This window comes from Esox lucius, chromosome 4, assembly GCF_011004845.1.
Source record: "Esox lucius isolate fEsoLuc1 chromosome 4, fEsoLuc1.pri, whole genome shotgun sequence".
In the NCBI taxonomy this organism is placed as follows: Eukaryota; Metazoa; Chordata; class Actinopteri; order Esociformes; family Esocidae; genus Esox; species Esox lucius.
In genome coordinates this window covers 7,035,478-7,054,925 of record NC_047572.1, presented here as the reverse complement: position 1 = coordinate 7,054,925, position 19,448 = coordinate 7,035,478, and the positions used below count along the sequence as shown (strand labels likewise).

The 19,448-nt window shown below is 43.4% G+C and overlaps 1 protein-coding gene across 1 annotated transcript in view; it reads right to left on the bottom strand.

The window, feature by feature from the left end:
- Positions 1-19,448, bottom strand: part of diaph2 (diaphanous-related formin 2) — a 529,613-nt gene that overhangs the window by 80,338 nt on the left and 429,827 nt on the right. The window contains exon 25 of the mRNA XM_034291816.1: positions 2,944-3,108. Within this exon, the coding sequence (XP_034147707.1) occupies positions 2,944-3,108 (165 nt within the window). The remainder of the gene's footprint in view (positions 1-2,943; positions 3,109-19,448) is intronic.

The window sequence follows — 19,448 nt, the reverse complement described above, 5'->3', positions numbered from 1 at the left end:
AAATGTCTAGCCTCGAATGACACGAAGCCCATATGATGAACCGTAAAGAACCACACATTTGCTCCCTATGTTGAGTGATTCTCAGTGGAAAAATCCACGAGAAAGTTAAATATGGTCTCCATCGGCAATGCACACTAGTCAGAATATCCATCGGTTGTATCACAATCGCTGGATCAGCATTGCATACACTCTCACATGGCAGTAGTGTAAGTGACAGGTGATGTGAGGTTGACTCCTGCCGTTTTACATGACGGAAAAATACAGGCAAAAAGGCAAAAACTGAACAAAATGACCATCAATCATCCAACATTCCTTGAAGTTAGAACTGTTGAAGGATCCGTCAACTGGGGGCCCAGGCGAGTAAGGAAAACCAAGGGGAATACTGGGAACACAGTGGCCGCTGGTCATCGAAGGATTGTTTACTTTATACACATTTCATCCCAGCCCAGAGCTGCCCAGTGTGCCCACCACCCTGCTTCTCCTTGGCATTGAAGTCTAAATCAGTAATAACTTATTCATAAAGAGCTATTTGCTTGAGAGAATAATTTAGTTCTTAGCGGACGCCTCCTTTTCAGAGGCTGAGCAACGGCAAGATCCTCAGGGGATCGCCGCGTCGTACGCTGGTCTCTTTGATCACGGGAATGAAAGTTGGTTTTAGATATGGGTAAAAAAGAAAGAAAGGAGAAAGAGAAAAATGAAGAGAGAGGAGGGACTAAAAAAGAAGACCTTGCCGTTCACATTAATAGGTTTGGACGATGTTGAGCGTACCTTCTGGACATCATGTCATCATTCTGACACATTCAACAAACCTTTTGTTTCCAGAAGTAGAGGGAGAGATGGAGGGAAGAGTTTAAGAAATGTTTAAGGGACTTTTTCCCAGAAGGTAGGGTCTCTGCTTTGTTCTCCATCATTTGAGTTTATCATGGTCTACAAATATTTCTCGTTTAAGAACAAAATGGCCTTGCCCCCAAAACCCCTTTTCAAACACTGTATAAAAATAAAACATTCGGCTTTTTTCACATTTTATTTTAGACTCACCTAATGTTCATATTAATAAAAGTTAAATGTCAGATTTTTTTTATATAAACTGGAAAAGGTGTTGCTGTTTGTATCATTTACTCTGTAGTATTATTCTGGGTATTTTGAGGTTTGTGTTCAAATACTGATGACAATTGATCATGGAGTAGTTTTACTGCCTTGATAATCTAAATATATCCAAGCAAGTTGATTCGGCTTCCTTTGGAAATTAACAACACATGACTCTAAATGTTCACAGATATGGTCGTCCCAGTAAATGAATTTATACAATACGACCAAATAGAGAAACTTTTCTTAAAAAGACAAACATGTATGCTGTCTGCCATCAAGCCTATTGCTACAGTGATATTATTGGCCATTGTATTTGGATAAATCAAAATCCTAATAATTTAGCTATTTGAAAACAGTGGGCTGTAATAACTCTAAAACACTTACGCCAAAATAAAATTGGGAGTTGAAAGGATTACGAAGCATCACCATCCACAGTTCCAAGCTCTTCAGAGTTTCAATAAGTCCAAGCCTCCACAGACTTACCCCACCCCTCTACCTGCCTAAGACCTGCTTGACTCTCTGAAGCGCAGAAGGCGGAGGTACTTTCTTTTCTTTCCGACACATACTCTGGCAAGCTAATGAAAGTACGTTGAAAGGGGATAAGAGGCTTCCAAAGTGTCTTTTATCAGGGTGGAACTTAAACGCTTCCATGATACATTATGCATTCCATTCACAGGCACATGCTAAGTCCAAAATTACCCTCTATTCCTTAAATCTACTTTTGGCTGGGGTCCCGGTGAAAAGTGGTTCACTATGTAGGGAATAAGGTACCATTTTGGAAACGCACTCGCAGTTTATGTATGCCTTAATCTGTCCTTTAAACCCGTCTCTCTGCCGTCAGGTTCCCAGGTCTGTCAAGTACATTTCTTTATCGACTCTGGATAAAATACATAAATTTGCCTCAGACTGTTAAGAGGGGGGCCAACTTTTTTGACGACTACTCATGCTTTGGGTTTAACACATGGATAGTGATTTGGCATCAGCTATGGATTTCTCTAATAGTGTGTGATAGAAATGTGGGTGAATTGAGTAAGGCTTTACTTTTCCCAAAACTGTTTTCAAGTTATCACACCCTCCGCTACTGTTGGAGCAATTCACTTAGTTCCCCAGCACAGCACGTACCTGAGCTCTTGAGGAAAGGTAGTACTTAACGTTCTTTGTAACATTATGAGTCTTGCCCTTAACTTGAAGTACAGTGGTAAAGTAGTTTTGCTGAAGTCAATTCACACAAGCGTTCCAAAGAATCACAAAAAGGCATCTCAGAATTGATGTCTTAAACATAGTACCTCAGGTGTGTTTGTGACTCAGGGACAAATAAGTTGCCATCTTAATAATATTTTGACAAATAAGTTGCCTTCTTAATAATATTTTATTTTATATGAGGTTTCCATAATTTATATGTAACTAAATCAAAAACTGTCATGACCAGGTCCAGGTCAATTTATTAAACTTAGTATAGTATATATTAAACCTAGTAGTAGTACATGCTAATGTGATAGCAGGGACAAATCGTAGGTGCTTTGAAGGTCATTTTTTGGAATTATATGCTACACAGTAATTAAGTGACTTCCAAATGAAATCACATAACATTATTACATAGTCAAACAAGTAATTGTGTATTCATAGCAACACATGGAATACCATTCCGTGTAATTAAAAATGTATTGTCCCCCTTGTGTAATGACTGTTTCAGCAACAACTATGATCATATATATATATATATATACATAGTAATAACATAGTTACTACAGTTTTAGCTAATAAGGGCAGATTAACATCAAGCCATTTGTTCCAAAGAGAACAACTAGCCTGACTGTATGACTTTGCAATGTCTTGAATATTTGCTTTACTTACTAAAAAGAGGGTACGGAAGTTGGCCAGGTCACCAAAGAAGTCCTCGATGCTGACAGTGTGGGGGTCGAAGGCATAGTAGCTCCCCAGGCTCTCGTACAGCTTCTGCATGTTCTTGTGCATGTTGGACAGCTTCTCGTACTGCTCCCGCGAATGCTTGGAGAAGCTGTGAGGGGAGATACAGTCAAGGAAACTAACCTGTCGTTTAACCAGTGGTACTAATCAGAATTAGGTTAAAAAACGTATTCATTCAGTACCTATCGGAACTTGGCTAGCTTAAATGGAAAGTTCCCTCGATTGTTCATACAGAAAGCCCAATGAAGGCACAATCAGTGGTCAGAGAAAAAAAAAAGGCACTCCAAAAGTATATCTGGCACTCCAAACAAACACAAAGTAATAAAGTATTCAATTCCATTTCATGTACCACAACAATGACACCACTTAACCCTTTGTCACCAGGCAGTGTGACAACACTGAAAAACAAAGCAAAGAGGTTACATTTCACAACTTTCCCTTCTTTGTAAACTGAACCATGTGAAAGTTGTGTAACATAAAAAAAGACTGTGCTGCAAAAGCTAGCTAGCTCTTTTCCGATTGGAGAGGTCAGCGGTTGTATGATGTCGTACCAACAAGACAGTCCTCATTGAGCTAGGTATCAAACCAACATTCCCAAATAATTTGCTCTTTCATTAAAGCACACGCACGCACACAGACACACACACAAAACATGCTGCGACAGCCGTTGCTTTCCAGACAAGGTGAGGTCAGAGAAAGTCACGCGTGTTTCCATAACCTCTACATCTCACTCAGACATCACTGGCACCGTGGGTTAATAGCGCGTGGCCTGGGAGGAATAGGAATGCGCTTTGGTAGTCGGACATGACACAGATGTCTGTTGAAATAGCTGATTGCAGCACTTGTTCTATTGTTTCTCCCAACAGAAGTGGGGTCAGGTCGTCTTGAACCGCGGCCCACGCCCGTGATTTGTAATTTACTGTGCAGACGAAGCACTTTCTACCTGGTGGACGCTATTGACAGCTCCTGTCAGCGCAGTATTATCCCCGTGTGTGTACGCCGCACGCCAGCTCGCCTCAGCTTCGCCGTTCAGGTCGCTTATCGGCAACACAATCACGCGCAGGGGATTATCGAACACAACGCTATCGATCGTAATCTGCCGTGTATTTATCTGTCTCCCGACCTATGCATTACCGCGCTCAGCCAATCAGCTGGCCGACAGGCCGTCCTGTGGGTCAGCGGGGGAGGGCTCATACGTGGACGTGAAGGCCAAATGGGAGGGGCCAGCCCGCTGCCGGGTCCAGCTGATCGTGGATGAAAGTAAGGCTGACGGGAAGCGAGACAAGCTGGATTAGCTCTCAGCGGGTTGGTGTTTACTGGACCTCAGAAGCAGCACCGGCAGGGACTGGCACTCCAGCCCACCGAGGCCCGGACCTTGGAGACGTGTGCACGGCGGGCGCACAAGCCCCTATCTCGCTCTTCATCTTCCTTCCTGACACACTGTCTATCTTGCTCACTCGCTCTTTCTTTCCCTCGCTCTGTCTGTCACTCACTCGGTTCCTCTCCCTATCCCCCCTCATTCATTCCTTTCCCATCAGCTCTCTTTAAAGACCCAAGGACTTGGATGAAAGGGCGTTTACATCAAAACCACACATCTGCATCTCTCAAAAGATGGAAACTTTGCGCAAAGTTACACTGTAAGATCTACTTCTCACCCATTAAGCCAACGCTAAACCCTGTTGAAGTCCTTCAGAATGCCATTAAAAGTCCATCTGAATGACAATATGTGCCTGGGTTTAGCGATGTCCACAGATATTTCACTCCCAATCAACAGCTGTCAACAGCACTTTGTGTGCCACACGGTAATGAGCGCAATTCAGTAATGGTGTCAGGTTTTCCTACTAACACTCCCACTCACTTGTTGTGAGATTCAAGCTTGATGTTCAGCCTATTAGTACTCATAAAATACAGGGTATGTGAGCTTGTTTACAAAGTGGAGGCAAGAGACTTTTAGAAAACCATTAGTATTTTTACAAAATTCCTATCAAACACTGATAATGATGGAGAGGATCAGTTGATGGCCTATGCTCACTTGCAACAACTTGGCTGAAGTATTGTAGCTAAGTTAACAGCGAGGATTAATAGCTTTCATCAAAAAGAAACATAGCAGAGACTTTTATCTAGTGTGACACGCAGCAGAAATGAAGATGAAGTGCCTTGCTCAAAGGCACATTTGCAGAGTTTTCATCTTGTCAGTCCGGGGATTCAAATCAGAGACCTTTTGGTTACTTGCCAAAACTTTCTAATCACTTGGCTACTTGCAGCCCCAAAACAGAGCCAATGATAAGCACAGTCGAAAAGGAGCTGTGTTTTCCGTCTGTCAGAATTCCACTAGACGGTTGGTTCAATATTTTAATGTATTTAATGTATAGGGATACTGTGTATTAAATGTCTATCCGGACAATACATTGGTCATTGTATTATAGCTATGTTTACTCTACTTCTTTGCATATACATTAACGTACATTTGTTGTAGTCAGCACTCTATTTCCAAATGTTCATTAGCAGCACCATATAACAAGATACAATTGAACGTATGAGAATAAAGCTTTGCATTCTGATAGAAGGAGGTGATTCCAAGTTCAACACTGTTTGTTTGCCTGTCTACCTGCCAGCCTGTCTTCCTGCCTGCACACCAGCATGAGTTCCCCTCTGTTGGTCTCTCCTTGCATTGTTCTGTCTTTCGCTAGGGATTGTTGCTGGACTCAACGGGCCTCTGCGCCTGTTATTTCCACATCAAAGACGTGTCATATTGACAGGGGATGACACCTGACTGTCCTACAGCATTGCCAGCAAGCTTCTCAAACAGCAACTCTCAATTTATTATTCAGCTTCTCTCTCTGTCACTCTAATTTTCTCTTGGCTTCTCTCAGTTCCTCCGTCCTTTCAATCATTCCACTTTCCTTCCCCTTTTCTTTGCCATTTCCCCATTCTCTCTAAAACATGCATGCAAACACCCTGGTTTTCCTCAGTCTTTCTTCCCTCTCCCTTCTATCCTTTTCTGCTCAGAGAGAGAGAGAGGGGGGGGGGCTTTCAGAAGTGCCATGCTCTCAGCGCTGCGCCTGTTGATGGCGTCACCTGGGCTTCAAGAAGCTCTGGGAGGAAAGGGGTCTCAAGGTAAAGCATAATGCATCCTCCTCTGGCAGCCGGGGCTTCTGCCTGTTTGTCAGTCTGCTCCCTTCTCCCTCTCCACCTGCCGTCCTCAAAGGAGAAAAGGAAAGGCTGCATTTCCTCTGCACTGCACCTCTCACATCCCCGACGCAGAGCAAGATTCATTGTAAGGCAGGCGGAGCGGGCTGCTGAAAGTGATTGGTATGCCACATATGTCTCTGGATGTAGGGACTGGCTTGTTGACCCTCCAGTACTCAGATGAGTATGTCGCGTTCTGGATTCTGGGAACAATATCCAATTACCCCAAAAGTATTCACACCCTTTACAAAGATGAGCAGGAAGGCCTATGAACAACATGTTATCAGCCGTATTGGATATTCCTCCATGTGGTTGCAGTTAATTAATGATTAATGAGAATCTACCAAAAACGTATTGGTGAAAGTTTTTAGCAGCCTTGTTTTCAGAACATTTTGCACCATCTCCCTTACAAGGATAATGGTACTAAGCTTATTCCTATTTTTTCCATGAAATTGCGGAACAAGGAGCCTTTAGTATGATTTTAACCACACAGTTTCAATGGGATATAGGTCTGTGACGACTGAATTGGCCATTGCATCAGTTGACTGTACTTTGTACGAGGAGACCGTACTTTGCAAGTGGCGACCGTACTTTGTACTTGTGGGCTCAGACCATAGACTGTAAAAAAAATGGACGACACCCTTTCGCTCTTTTCCATTGGTGAAAACTGAAGCCGCCAGTGTCCCGATACGGCGCTGACATCTTGGACTTGCGCCTGCGCAGATAGCGATCTTGGGACCAGTTCTGCACAGTAGTTATGCGCAGTAGCGAGCAGGAAGTAAAGCCGTAAAGCCGCGAAATCAACGGACCCACCCCTGTGGCCCGCCCTCACTCTCCCTCGCAGAATGCGCATACCGTAATCAATCGCAAGTCCAAGTACAGTACAACCTTTGCTTGTTAAACCTAGACGATATGTTATAGCCTAACTTACATCATCTTTAACCTTAATTTAGAATAGGCCTAATACAAAAATAATTGGTAACTTCTAGCTAACGATCACCTGCTAGCTATTAACATGGCTATTAACGAGGCTTGTTGTCTTTTAGCTAACGTTAGCTAGCCCATTACATTTATTTACTAATTAAATAGCTTATACATTTAATTTACCGAAAACAATTCAAAGATCGATTGGAAATGCCAGATCGGTTAGCACAATGTACTGCAGAACAACCCATTATGTCCGTGTGAAATTATATCAATTATAGAAATTTTGACATTAAATGTAAAGCTCCAATTTCCTCAGTCCTCCGAAGATCGCGAAAAAAGCCTGATGGTGCTTCAGTGGCTCCTCGGCTCAGATAGCTGTCAATCACAGCTGTGAATCACGACGTCACACCACCATTTTTAGAGCATTAAATAACTAACTAAAAACCATTTTATTTTTATTTTACAAACTTATTTTAAAAATAAACTCTTGAATTTACATTAGCGTGATACAAACTACAGTAAATGACAGAAACCAACTTCGGAAAAAATATATTTGAAGGGTAATTTAATTGTTTAGTTGGTCTCGCGTCCCATTGAATAACATGGGGAGGGCGGGGTTTATGACCTATACTGGGACCACTCACCAGGGGGCGATCGAGACGTTTTGGCTTCACTTTTCAGGGCTTGTGCGGCACGCTTGGCTCAGACTCAGACGTGACTCAAACGCTGCCCGATTTCATTTCAGTTAGAAGAAAACAAAAACTAGAGTCAACCAGATTCTTTTTCATAAAACCAAAGGCATACCTTCCACACATTTCACCATCGGTTTATGGTGAAATTAAGTGAAGATTGGTGGTAGTTCCAGCATTAAATCCACTGAAGTGGGTTTCGCCACAGTACAGTGGGCTCAGTGGAAACTTGTGTTCACAGTCAGTCTGACACTACCATGCCTTCAGTCTGAGGCAGTGAACCCCTCCATGTCAGTCCCGGTCTTGCCTCTAGTTCCTCCCTCCACCTTAGCACCATCAGGTCACATCCTCTCCCATAAGTTGGCCTGGGGTGCAATGCCCTGTGACAGGCTCCGTTGTCCCTGCCACAACCCGCCATATGTGTGTGCGTGCGTGCGTGTGTGTGGGGGGGGGGGGGTCAGTGCCAGCTGACGTGTGGCTTCCCATTCTGCCCCTGTGCACAACCCCCGGCATGGTTGGTACCGACAGGAGCCGTCTCTGCCGCCGTGCCTGGCTCGACCCAGAAACGCACGGGGCCGCGGAAATGGTGTCGGACAGGGCGTACGGTCTAAACTCTCAACTCCCCTTCTCCCTGTCACGCCATCGCCCTCCCTCTCCATCACTCTGCCCGCTCTGGCCCGGATGGGCTTTGTCCAGTGAACTGGACAGCTACAGTGTAATTTGGCTCACAGGGCCCCTGGCAGCGGACGGACGGGATAAAGAACCCTGAGAGCTTGCGTTGAAAAAGCTCAGGCTTAGTGCGCGGGGGCCTCCAGCGTACTCGGCGCACAGGGGAGAAAAAAAAATGCATTAAATAAACATTAATGGAACTGGGTTAGAGGAGATTTATTACGAGGGCTTTTTGGCCCTCTCGCTGAGGAGCGACACGCACCATTTTAATAACGCTCACATTCACCCAGGTAAACAAACAAGGTAATTTATTGCTCTCCTAGTAGGTGGCCATTGTGAAATTCTATTTTTATGTTGTTTTTCTCAGGGAAATGTGTGCCCTTTTTATGGTTCAAGAGGAGGCGGGAGATTGAACAGGGTCGAGCACTTTACTTTCAGGCTGCACTAAGCCTGACTTGGATATGATTTTCATGTCACTTTGCCGTGTGCTTAATCGCAGCTTAGCTATGTTGGAAACAGCCTTTGCCAATGGTAAATACACTGATAAAATGTGCCTGATTAAACAGTGCACACAGTGACAGGGACAACTATGTTTTATACGCTTGTAGTTCAGGTCTGTGAAGTTTCTGATGGCAAACCAGTGAAAAAGAGGAATTCAATCAGAAAGATTAGATTGTGATGGGTGACCAGTTTGGGTTAGTATGAAAATGCATGCACTCAATACTGTAAGTTGCTCTGTCTGCTACATGACTTAACGGACAAATAACTGTACATTTTAAATGGAAACAGACTAACTTACAGAATTGTGTCGTAATTGAGAAGCTTTGTGGATAAAGTGATAGAACTGATTAACAGTGCAGAACCATATTATTGATCTGGTTGGTAAAGACACTTGACCCCTTTTCAACACAACAAATAGAATAAAATGCTTTACATTAACCCCTCCAAGACCCCCCAAAAAACAGAAGCAAGGGCAAAGAAAAAGAATGGGGGAAAAAACTGCCTATTTACAATTGTCTGAACTCAAAAACTCTAGTAAATAACAACGAGGATACATGAGCTCCCTAAAACATTGGAGTGTATGAAAAAAAAAATGTTTATTGTGCTCAAGAAAATAACAAAAGTTGGGTTCATTTCACAAGGTGAAAATAATTAAAATGGTATTAAATTGAATGCCACGGCTCTGGGAAACTCTTTGAAAATAGCTGGATGTTATCCAAAGTAATTAACACAACACCTTGGATGGGCAGCAGCGGCATGCCTTAGATGGGCTCTTCCCTCTTCATTCTCACTGCTGTCCTGTCTTTCAATTGCAATTTCATTTTTCTCCCTCCATCTTTTCTCTCCCCTGTCCATCTCTTCATCTTTGCCTGACACCTCTCTTGTACCGCCCCCCTTTTCTCTCCCTCTCTTTCTTCCCGTCTACCTTTCTTCCTCTCTTCCACCTCCTCCTCTGCCAAGGCCTTGGTGATTGTCTGTTTCTCTCCTACCACTCCCCCACCTGTAATTACCTTTCATTGTATGGCTGCACAAGCAATCAGGGCCGCTGCAAATAAATAATAATAAAAGTCCCTTATTTAGCAGTGACCTCCTGGAAGAAAAGATGGAGATAGAGAACAGCCGATTGAGAGGCCGCATGATTGAAGAGGTACTCGTTTATGTACATGTTGACGAGGCTAGTGTGTCTGCAGACGTCCAGTTCACTTTAAAATACACCATTTTTGACGCGGTCTGTAAGGGGGGGTGGTGTAAAAGAGAAATAGGGATGAAGTTTACATGGATGCATGTTTTTTTTTTATTACCCTACAATATACTTTTAATTTTGTATTTCCCTCTTTCTATATCCTCCATTTGCCCTTGAAATGCTTATTAAATGGGCGTTACAAAAAATCTAAAAATGTGTGCAATGCTGATTGGCTGATGGGTTTCAAGCAAGCCCCCTTACCCAGGTGAACAGACATAGGTCTATTAAAATAAAATCTGAATTGGAATTATACAGTCGGCCAAAAGCACCATGAAATCTATTTCTTTTGATGAGCACTTACCAAAAAAACTGTAGTAATATTTCTCACAATTTCAATGTTATTTTGACCTTATAGTTTCAAAACAGAGGAACATGACATATTGACTGCACTGGGCCTTTAGATGACAAGTTGGTACTGACCACAAGCAGTACAAGAGGATAGTGTCGAAAAAGTGTGTGAAGCCGAAGAGTCAGATGTCAACTCAAAAAGTAATAAACACACAGACACACACCACCCCACGCACGTAATTACATGGGAATGAGGCTTTTCACTTTCCCATGTGAATTTGTCTCTCTTTCAGGTCTCTTATCTCGAAACAATGCCGACAGCTGAGATTCAAAGCTGCATGCAGATCAGCGTGTCTGTCGGTTAATGTCTCGAGTGAATACACTAAGATCCAGACGGTAAGTAACACAATTACATTACAAGTGCACACACACACCAGTTAAAACACAAAGACACACACACACAATCACAATAATGAAAGGGTAGCGCTGTGAAGTGTTGTGTCAGTGGCTAAATGAATCCCAACTCCCCGCCGACAATGAGTTGTGACCTTCTCTCGCTCTCTTCATCACCACGGAGACCTCCTGTCCTCCTCCTCCCCTGTAATAGTCTGAAAAATTTAAAGGCAGAATTCAGCATCAATTTTACTGTCGATTTACTTTGCTATGCTCACTGCTGAAATATTTATGCACACAGACGGCGAGGGCGAGTTAGCCTCACTTGAGTATTTACAGCTCCTTGCTTGCACCCAGCTGCTGCTGCAACAGCTTCATGAGTAAGGGATCACAACGTGCACATGGGATAATGACCGGCTCAAAAATGGATCAGAACTGGATAGCAAACAGCCCGACATGGGCTGCTGAGTTGATCTGGGTCAAATTCAGAATGATTGAGTTTGTGATGTCTGCTGACAAACGGCAAAGTTGTGGGTACCCTGGTATCCAGGAAAAAGTTAAGTTCTAAAAGGATTCTTCGTCTGTCCCTGTGGGAGGAACCCATTTTCTGTCTCCCTCCAATGCAACTCTTCATTCATCCAAGGACAACCTTAACATCACACGCTAGCCATCAGTTGGCTGTGGGATGCTACTGGTTATGCATCTCAAAACAGACCCTTTTCTGGTGGAAAAATAAACAGCTGCATGTACGAATAACTACACACAGCGACGCTTACAGCGCAATGACGTGTCTGGCGTTATTGCGCCATTGTCCGACATCTTATCCGTGTCCCATGGCCCATTGTCACTTCCACCGTGGTCTATGTGCAATTTCCCATTCAGCGAAAACCTGACAATGCTGAGCCGCCGTGTTTACCGAGGCCTGGCACCGTCATGTCAAGTTCTTAAAGGTCAAACGTCTCGCCTTCCCTGAAGGACGATCTAATCGGTGGACGTCAACTCATACCTCTCCGCAACCGAGACTTGACATAGCCCTGCGCAGTGTGTCACAAGGTGTGGGTGTGGGTGAGGGGGTAACCACTGAGGCTGGTCTTATCACATCTTCGCCAATGAAGCTTATTGCTAATCACAGTCCAACACTATGGTGTAAAGAAGCTGTTTAGTGCGCTAACATCGCCATATCGTGTCCTCAATGATGCTAAGCTAATCTAGTTAGGATAACAGTAAGGTCGTAGATAGGAATGTAATTGGATGTGGATCTATCGGGCTCTGTCTGGAAGAGAGAAAGAGGCTCTTTGGGTTTGAAGTTCTTGTCTGCGGAATGAAGGGTGTATGTGGAAGCATCACCTGGTGGATATCTCTTGTTCTCTCCCACCCTTTTTTTCTATCTTTCTTGCTCAATCACTCTAACAGATTCACACACACACACACACACACACACACACACACACGCCCGCACACATACGCACGCACACACACACACACACACACACACACACACACACTCCTTGCTCAGCGTGCTTTCACCTGATGGTAATTAACTTTATCGCATCCAACAAACTGCACTGTGATTACATGAATTACACAATTGGATCCACTGATTGTATCTCTGGTGAAATAGGAACAATTGCAGGTTTGCACATTTTAATTGAAAACCACAGCAGCACACAGGCCAACTTTCTGGGAAAGATGTGTAAAAAATATGGATGGAGTTTCATGAGTTGAGTTTCAAGGCAAAAGGCAAACTCGTTTGACGGTAAGTGTATTGATCCAAGTGTCATTTCATGTTGTCAAATTGGAAACAGCCTAAAGATCTGTCCGAGTATGGACACCATATTCCAAGGTAACAATATACTATGCCCATTCTCCCTGACCACAACAACTCACAAAGCTGCTAAACGGTTGCTCTCGGGTGGCCACTTAAAGTATGCCTCCTTAAAAAGCACTTTCCGGTAATCAAGACATGTTGGTTTTATTTGTTTTTCTTCAAAATGGACGCCCTGCTGGGATGGACTTTGATGTCCTTCAGACAACAGAGGAGGGATTTCAATGGAAATAGAATCTTAAGCACCGTTTTTGTCAGACTGCGTAACAATTCTGCACGACTCAGTCATACAGAGCACTCAACTGCTCTTAGCTCCAAAACAAATTGGATCGATTGCACTTTCGCTACAAACTGAGCGTTTGTTATTTTTCTTTTTTTGCGGCGGCGATGTGGGTGTTTATTATTCTAATAAGGACTCACGCGTTGACGTTCATTTTCAGTGAATCAATTCCGACACGCTGGGCAACAAAGAAATACATGAAGAGAAGATAGTGGCGGTTAATTTGATTCCGCCAGTCAGCTGTTTTTTTGTGGGACTTTCTGGCTGGTTCAGGCCCAATGCTGTTGATTTCTGGGAAAAAGGCGGGCACTGAGGAAATAATGAAGGATGGGCAGAGAAATGAGAATGAGAGAAAAGAGAAACAAGGAGAGAGGCAGAGAGTGATAGTGGAGAGAGGGGCCAGGTGTGAGACTGGGCCAGTATTGATCCAAGTCTGTCAGTGCTACTGTTGGCCTAGGCTTGCTGGCGTGACAGAGTACAGCTCCATTCGATACTAGTATCATTAAGGGCCACCCGGTCCTGTAGTTGCCGGGCTGGGCTAGTTGGCTCCGCCTGGCGGGACGGGAAGAGCAGTGGGGAGGGGATGTTCGACAGACTCAAGACAATGAATCCCATTTGAAGACATCCAACAGCAAGCTTCTTTGTTCAGAGAAAATTGGGCTTAATGAGGTGTGCAATGAGGAATGCAAAAGCAATCGAAAAAACAGAGTGCAGGTTAAGTTATGGACCAGAAAGCAGTAGCAGAATCGGTAGAGGTTGGCGTAACAATTCTTGAATAGGCATCAAGTCCTGATTCACATATTTCAGATAGGAGTGCAATGGTCCATGGGACCCCAAACTGGGAGCAAAAGTAGCATGTATCAGTCAACAAATCGATTACAATTTACCAAATCGTAAATCGATTCAGTACCTTTATACTGAAATAGTATTCTTTCTACCCTTTCAAAATAACAGTTAACTTTTGTGACAAAAGACACATCCTCTCCTTCAGTGAAGATCTAAACATGTAACAGCTTTGAAAGTTATTTTTCCACAAGTGTAGTGTGACGAACAACCCTTAGGCAATATGCTACTCAAATGGTGCACATGTGCACAGCTTCTAGCAATGAGACCAAGTCATGTTCTTGATCTTGCACATCAGCAAAGCACTCAGTATTCAAATGCTTGCAAAACAGTTTGCTCAATATCAGGCTTTGTTAACAGATTCACAACCAATGTCATTTGTAATACAATTGTTGTCAAATGTGCCATAGAATGCTTTTTTTGGCCAGGCTAAAAGCTCCCAGGGACACCCATTTCATCTCACTACAGACTACCTGTTGATCAGGGACAACATTATATTGCATTTTTAAATGGTTTTAAACAATCAGGGTATGCATTTCAGTTCAAGATGGGGTTGTAATAAATAGCAAAATAACTAGTAGTAATATCCTTAGTCATACTAGTAGAATTGGTAGTTGTAGTAATAGTTATTAGCAGTGCCAGCATCAGTAGTATCGTGGCAGTTGTATACAAGTAGTACCAGAATCAGTAGTACTAGTTATTGCAGCAGTTATTACAGTAATAACAGTATCAGTATTAACAGTATAATAAGCAATAGTAGTGTTCCTACTAGTAATACAACTACAACTAGTAGGAGTAGTTTTACTCTATTCATATTACATTTAACAAAACACCCAAACTACCTCTATGCACTGTATGCTGAACCGGTTAATTGCTAAATGTTCAGGTATGCCATTTTGTGGGGGTAATGTAGTTGTTTCAGGATGTACAACAGCTGCATACTTCACAAGCAGAAGATTGGCATAATGTGCTCTGAACATTTAGAATGAGTAAATGGTAATGAGTACAATCCATGCAAAATGAGAGGATCTAAACAAACAGCGCTGAATGCTTAAGCTTGATTACAATGTTTTGAATTTGTAAAACGAACACTTGCACAGCGCTAAGCCTCGCTGATAAAAGAAAAAAGATACATAACGCCAAATCTCATTTGCAGTCCATGCTTGTGCGTTTAGCCAGGGTTAGATGTCAAGGCTAGGGGTTGAGGGGGAGGGGCCGGGTCCGGTGGTCGGTGACTGGGCGCGAGCGGGGGACCGTCGGAGGACTAATGGAGTCGTCTCCATTGGTGAGGAGGAGGAGGCAGTAGAAGAGCGGTCTATTTTTAGCAAATTAATTTAAGGCTCTAAATAATTAACTGATAATTATCTGGAAATCAGGAGTGAGATAAAATGAGCTTCCCGAGATCTTTCCCCGTTAGCGTGGGGTGGCTAAGGAGCATTATGGAGCTGATATGGGTCCCCAGTCACAAGAAGCCACTGCTACTAGGCCTACTTCTATGCAGCAAATAACTAATTGACAGGAGGAATGAGGCGCGTGTGCTAGAGGCGAGTGGATTTGCCTGTGATTAGTGTCTAATGACTGACAGAAAACTGGCACCCACACTCTGTTTGTTTGTGACATAAGAGACGTGTGGATCCAGCTGTCTTTCCGCCTGGTTCTGACACACAACTCCCCCGGTGAACGCTGCTGCACTGCCGGCAACAGACACGGTGGCATGCAAAATATCGTCTGAGTATGAACAGCCCCTTGGGCAAGGCAATCACTGGTTTAGACACAATCGATAATGTGAAATTGCACGCCGACACAGGAAAAGCTAAAAGCGATGTCTGGAGATGCTTGGTGGAGGTGATGACAACAATGATGATCATGTCAACATCGATTCAAATTATTTAATTATCATTTGAGATCCAAGGCCTGAATTTTTGCCTTAAACATATAGGTAAACATATAGGTAAAAATTCTGCGATCAATTTTAACTCGACCTTAAAGGCCGGATGCTGCCGTTTAAATCTCAATCTCAGATTATTTCGAAGTACTACTTTAATGTAATGGATAGAAAAAAAATAATAATACTACAAAAAAAAGTTTCAAAGCTGAAAGCTAATGGGAACTGAAGCTAAAACTCTCCAACCAGCAACTATACAATTGATCAAATTAATTATTTCCCACTTTTTGTTTCTTTTATGTTCTTTTCACCTGTGCAGAATTTACTAGGAATACTTTCAATGCCATTATGAGGGTGTATACTGTAAACTGCTTATTACCCTGCTGCTGAAATACTCCTGTAGAGCCGTTGTAAAGAAAATGAATCCAAGATAAACTCGCTCAGCTGGGGCTTCATGGTTCTTTTCAACAGTATGTCTAAGAAACAGTGCTTTCAGAAAGTGAGTCTTTCCTGCCTGTTGGATGTGTGTTCAGGTGAGTGGGGGTTGAATTCTGCCCCAGATATCTCTCTTCCTACACCTGAGAAGGCACCTCCTGGAGAGACAGAGAAGGGGAAGGGGGCAGAGAGCATTGACAGGCAGTTGATGAATAGCCCCGAGCTATGTGTGTTTGTGCTCCGACTCGTGAAAATCAAAGTGCCTGTGCTGCCGGTTTTCCTCCCCGCTTCCCTGCAGCTCTCCTACCTGCTCTGCTCCTTTCTCTCCTCCACCCACACCCCCCCCCTGCCCCGCCCCACCCCTGTCCTTCTCATTCTCTGCCCCCTCCCTCGCTCTCTTTAAACATTGTTCCATCGGCATATTCATGTTGAACCATCTGTCAAGCTAAGTATATCAATCCGTCAATCCCTCTGTCTTCCTGTCACCATTATTATATTATTTCTTTTCGTCTTCTCCCCTTTCCTCCATTCCTCGGCTGTCGCCGCCACGGCTGATATCTAATTTTCCAAACACTGTACCACCTTCCTGGCTCACAGAGTGGCGGAGAAAAACAAGAACAAATGGAAATGTGAAATTGTGACTGAGCCTCATGAATCTGACAGATACCTTCAATATAAAAATAAAGTAAATGCCGTTCACAAGAACCAACAACTGTTTACACACAAATAAAAAGTTTTTTATTTTATTTTATTTTTTTATAAGGCCACGCAGGGAGAACGCTTGTTTCATGCGTAAATATTGGCAACATGTTGTTGCACACGGAGGTTAGCGGACATAAACCGGGTCCCTTACAGAGGCCGGATTCGCGCCAACTAAGCCAAGAATAAGCTAAGCTGTTGCTCGATAAGAGGCCTGGTTTGACAGGCATTGCAGCCACCCACTGAGCAAACCTTTAGAAAATCAATAGCACAGCAAAACGCAGCTCTCCTACCAACCGTCAGGCCAGCTGTCACATGGCCGCATATCAACCGACCGGCGGAGGAAAACACCAAGAAAACAGATCATTTATGGCATCGCTGCACTCCTCAAGGCAGCCTGCCACTGCACCCACGCAACAAGAATGTCAATCATTTGACCGTGAGCATAGTGATCTACCACTAATGGCCACCTTACATTTAATCAACGCTTTATTCAGCTAATTATTCTTCAACTCTTTTGAAGAACATTGCTACTGACTTCAATGGGTGTCATACGAAGATACTGGCCACTGTGTTTGTTAGTTCAAACATGAAGCCAGAGTCAGACTGAGGGCCTCTTAATGAGTGGAGATGCCTCGGTGAGGCCTGTACTCTCCCATTACAGTCCAGCAGTCTTTCCTGGACAGAGAAAACATTTCCCTCACACCTGCCATCATTTCTATGGTGATAAGTAGAACAATTCTTTGACATGCTTTAAGCAGAGTGTTTTGATTTCAGGGTGGAAGAAAGCAATAGAAATCCATACAAATATCAACACTTCTCAAGTAGACATGAAAAGAATGCCAGTAGACAGTAGGTGAAATGTGGGCTGGGTAAATAGAGTTAAGACAGTGTGTCTTACACTTCATGAAAAGACCTCTCAACCAGCCGTTGCTGAGTACACAATTCCAGAGCCGGTTCAAGCCCTTGTATATTCGACCGAAAACGACACAGTTTTTTCTTCCAACAGGGGAACGCTGATACCGGACACCTGTACAAACAAGACATGCACTGAATGGTATGCTTTTGAGTCACTGAGAGCAGACATGATGTAGAAATAGTCAAAACTAGGTAGCTGTTCATTTCGAAACTGGAATCAGCGATGAAGTCTTGATAAAGTTCGCCATAAGCCTGTCCTAGAGTACTATTTCAGTTGTGTTCATTTGCATCAGGTTACATATCCACACAGCTGTGAGTGTCTAAATGGGTGCCTGAGAGGAAAATGAGAAATAGGGATAGAAACAAGAAGGAAAAAATAAAAGCCTGTCTTTCAAAGACTCTTCATCTCTAGTTTTATTTATTGCTGCATCTCTTATGCTTGCACATAGCAACGTGCATTTTGGCAAAGAGGGATCTTGAGCCATCAACAACTCTCTCCATTAACATTAACTGCCACCGTTCGTTGATGAGCCAACATTAACCCACTTATTTTCTTAATTACCTGATTTTATTCTCTGTTGCCTATCCCGAGCCTGAGAGAAAACACTTAAAAAAGGACACCCTGCTTTCTCTTAAGAGCCTCATTCTGGGTGTCACTTGCAATGCATGATGTACAATTAAAACAACTAAATCTGTTAGGTAACCATTTCTTGTCTACCATTTATTAAACAATGCTCTTTTTATCTTTACGTGTTATGGGATGACAGGGGGAATATCGAGGAGTGGCACAATCTATATTAGCAATTAAAATGTAAATGTGCTTACCGGGGATTCACTTAGATGCAGCTACACAAACAACAAAACAGTGGAAAGCCCTCGTGCCTCAAATGTGTGGTTGCACAGCGACCTACCGAACAAAGCCTAGTGACTAGTAATGAAACAAACCGAAAGTACAAGTGTGGTTTGACAGTCAATTGAAAAAGGCAGACGTATCTGAAATGCTATGCAGCTCAACGACTGAGACAAAAGTCGAGAGATGCATAGATGTGCAAATTCATACAAGCAACTGTCCTACAGATGTATTCGTGAAGAACAGAATACAAGGCCTGACTTAAGTCAACTGCACTCAAGCACAGTGCCATACAATAAGGTAAGGTGCCACTTCCTAGCCACGGGATAATTAAACATGGCGGAACATCATGCTTCCCGGTCGTTGCAGAATAACAATCTCCCACCGCAAGTTGTCTATCTGTGGGCACTTCAGCTCCCCTGCTGCTTGCGTCTGATACTACTCTTTTTTTGTCTCCTCCATATTTGATGCTATAATAGGATAACATCCTGTTTACATGACAATTTGTTCTTCTTTCTAGCCTTCGAGGCAATTCCAAAAGGTAGTGTTAACACTGGGCTAGGCTAATCCCACGCCTCAGCCCTGGGTGGATTTCCAGAGTCAGGGAGACAAGATAAGGCTCGCCGTGCCACTGCCCAGTGGTGTCTCCGGCTCGCTAGAAAGACGAGCCAAGACTCCCAAGCTTTTTCCGAGAGCTATCTTCTAAGCCAGGGTAGAATGCCAAAACAATCGTTTACACCATTGGTGGTGTGTATGATAAGACAGGGGGAGAATACAGGCGGATGTGGAGGAAGAACCT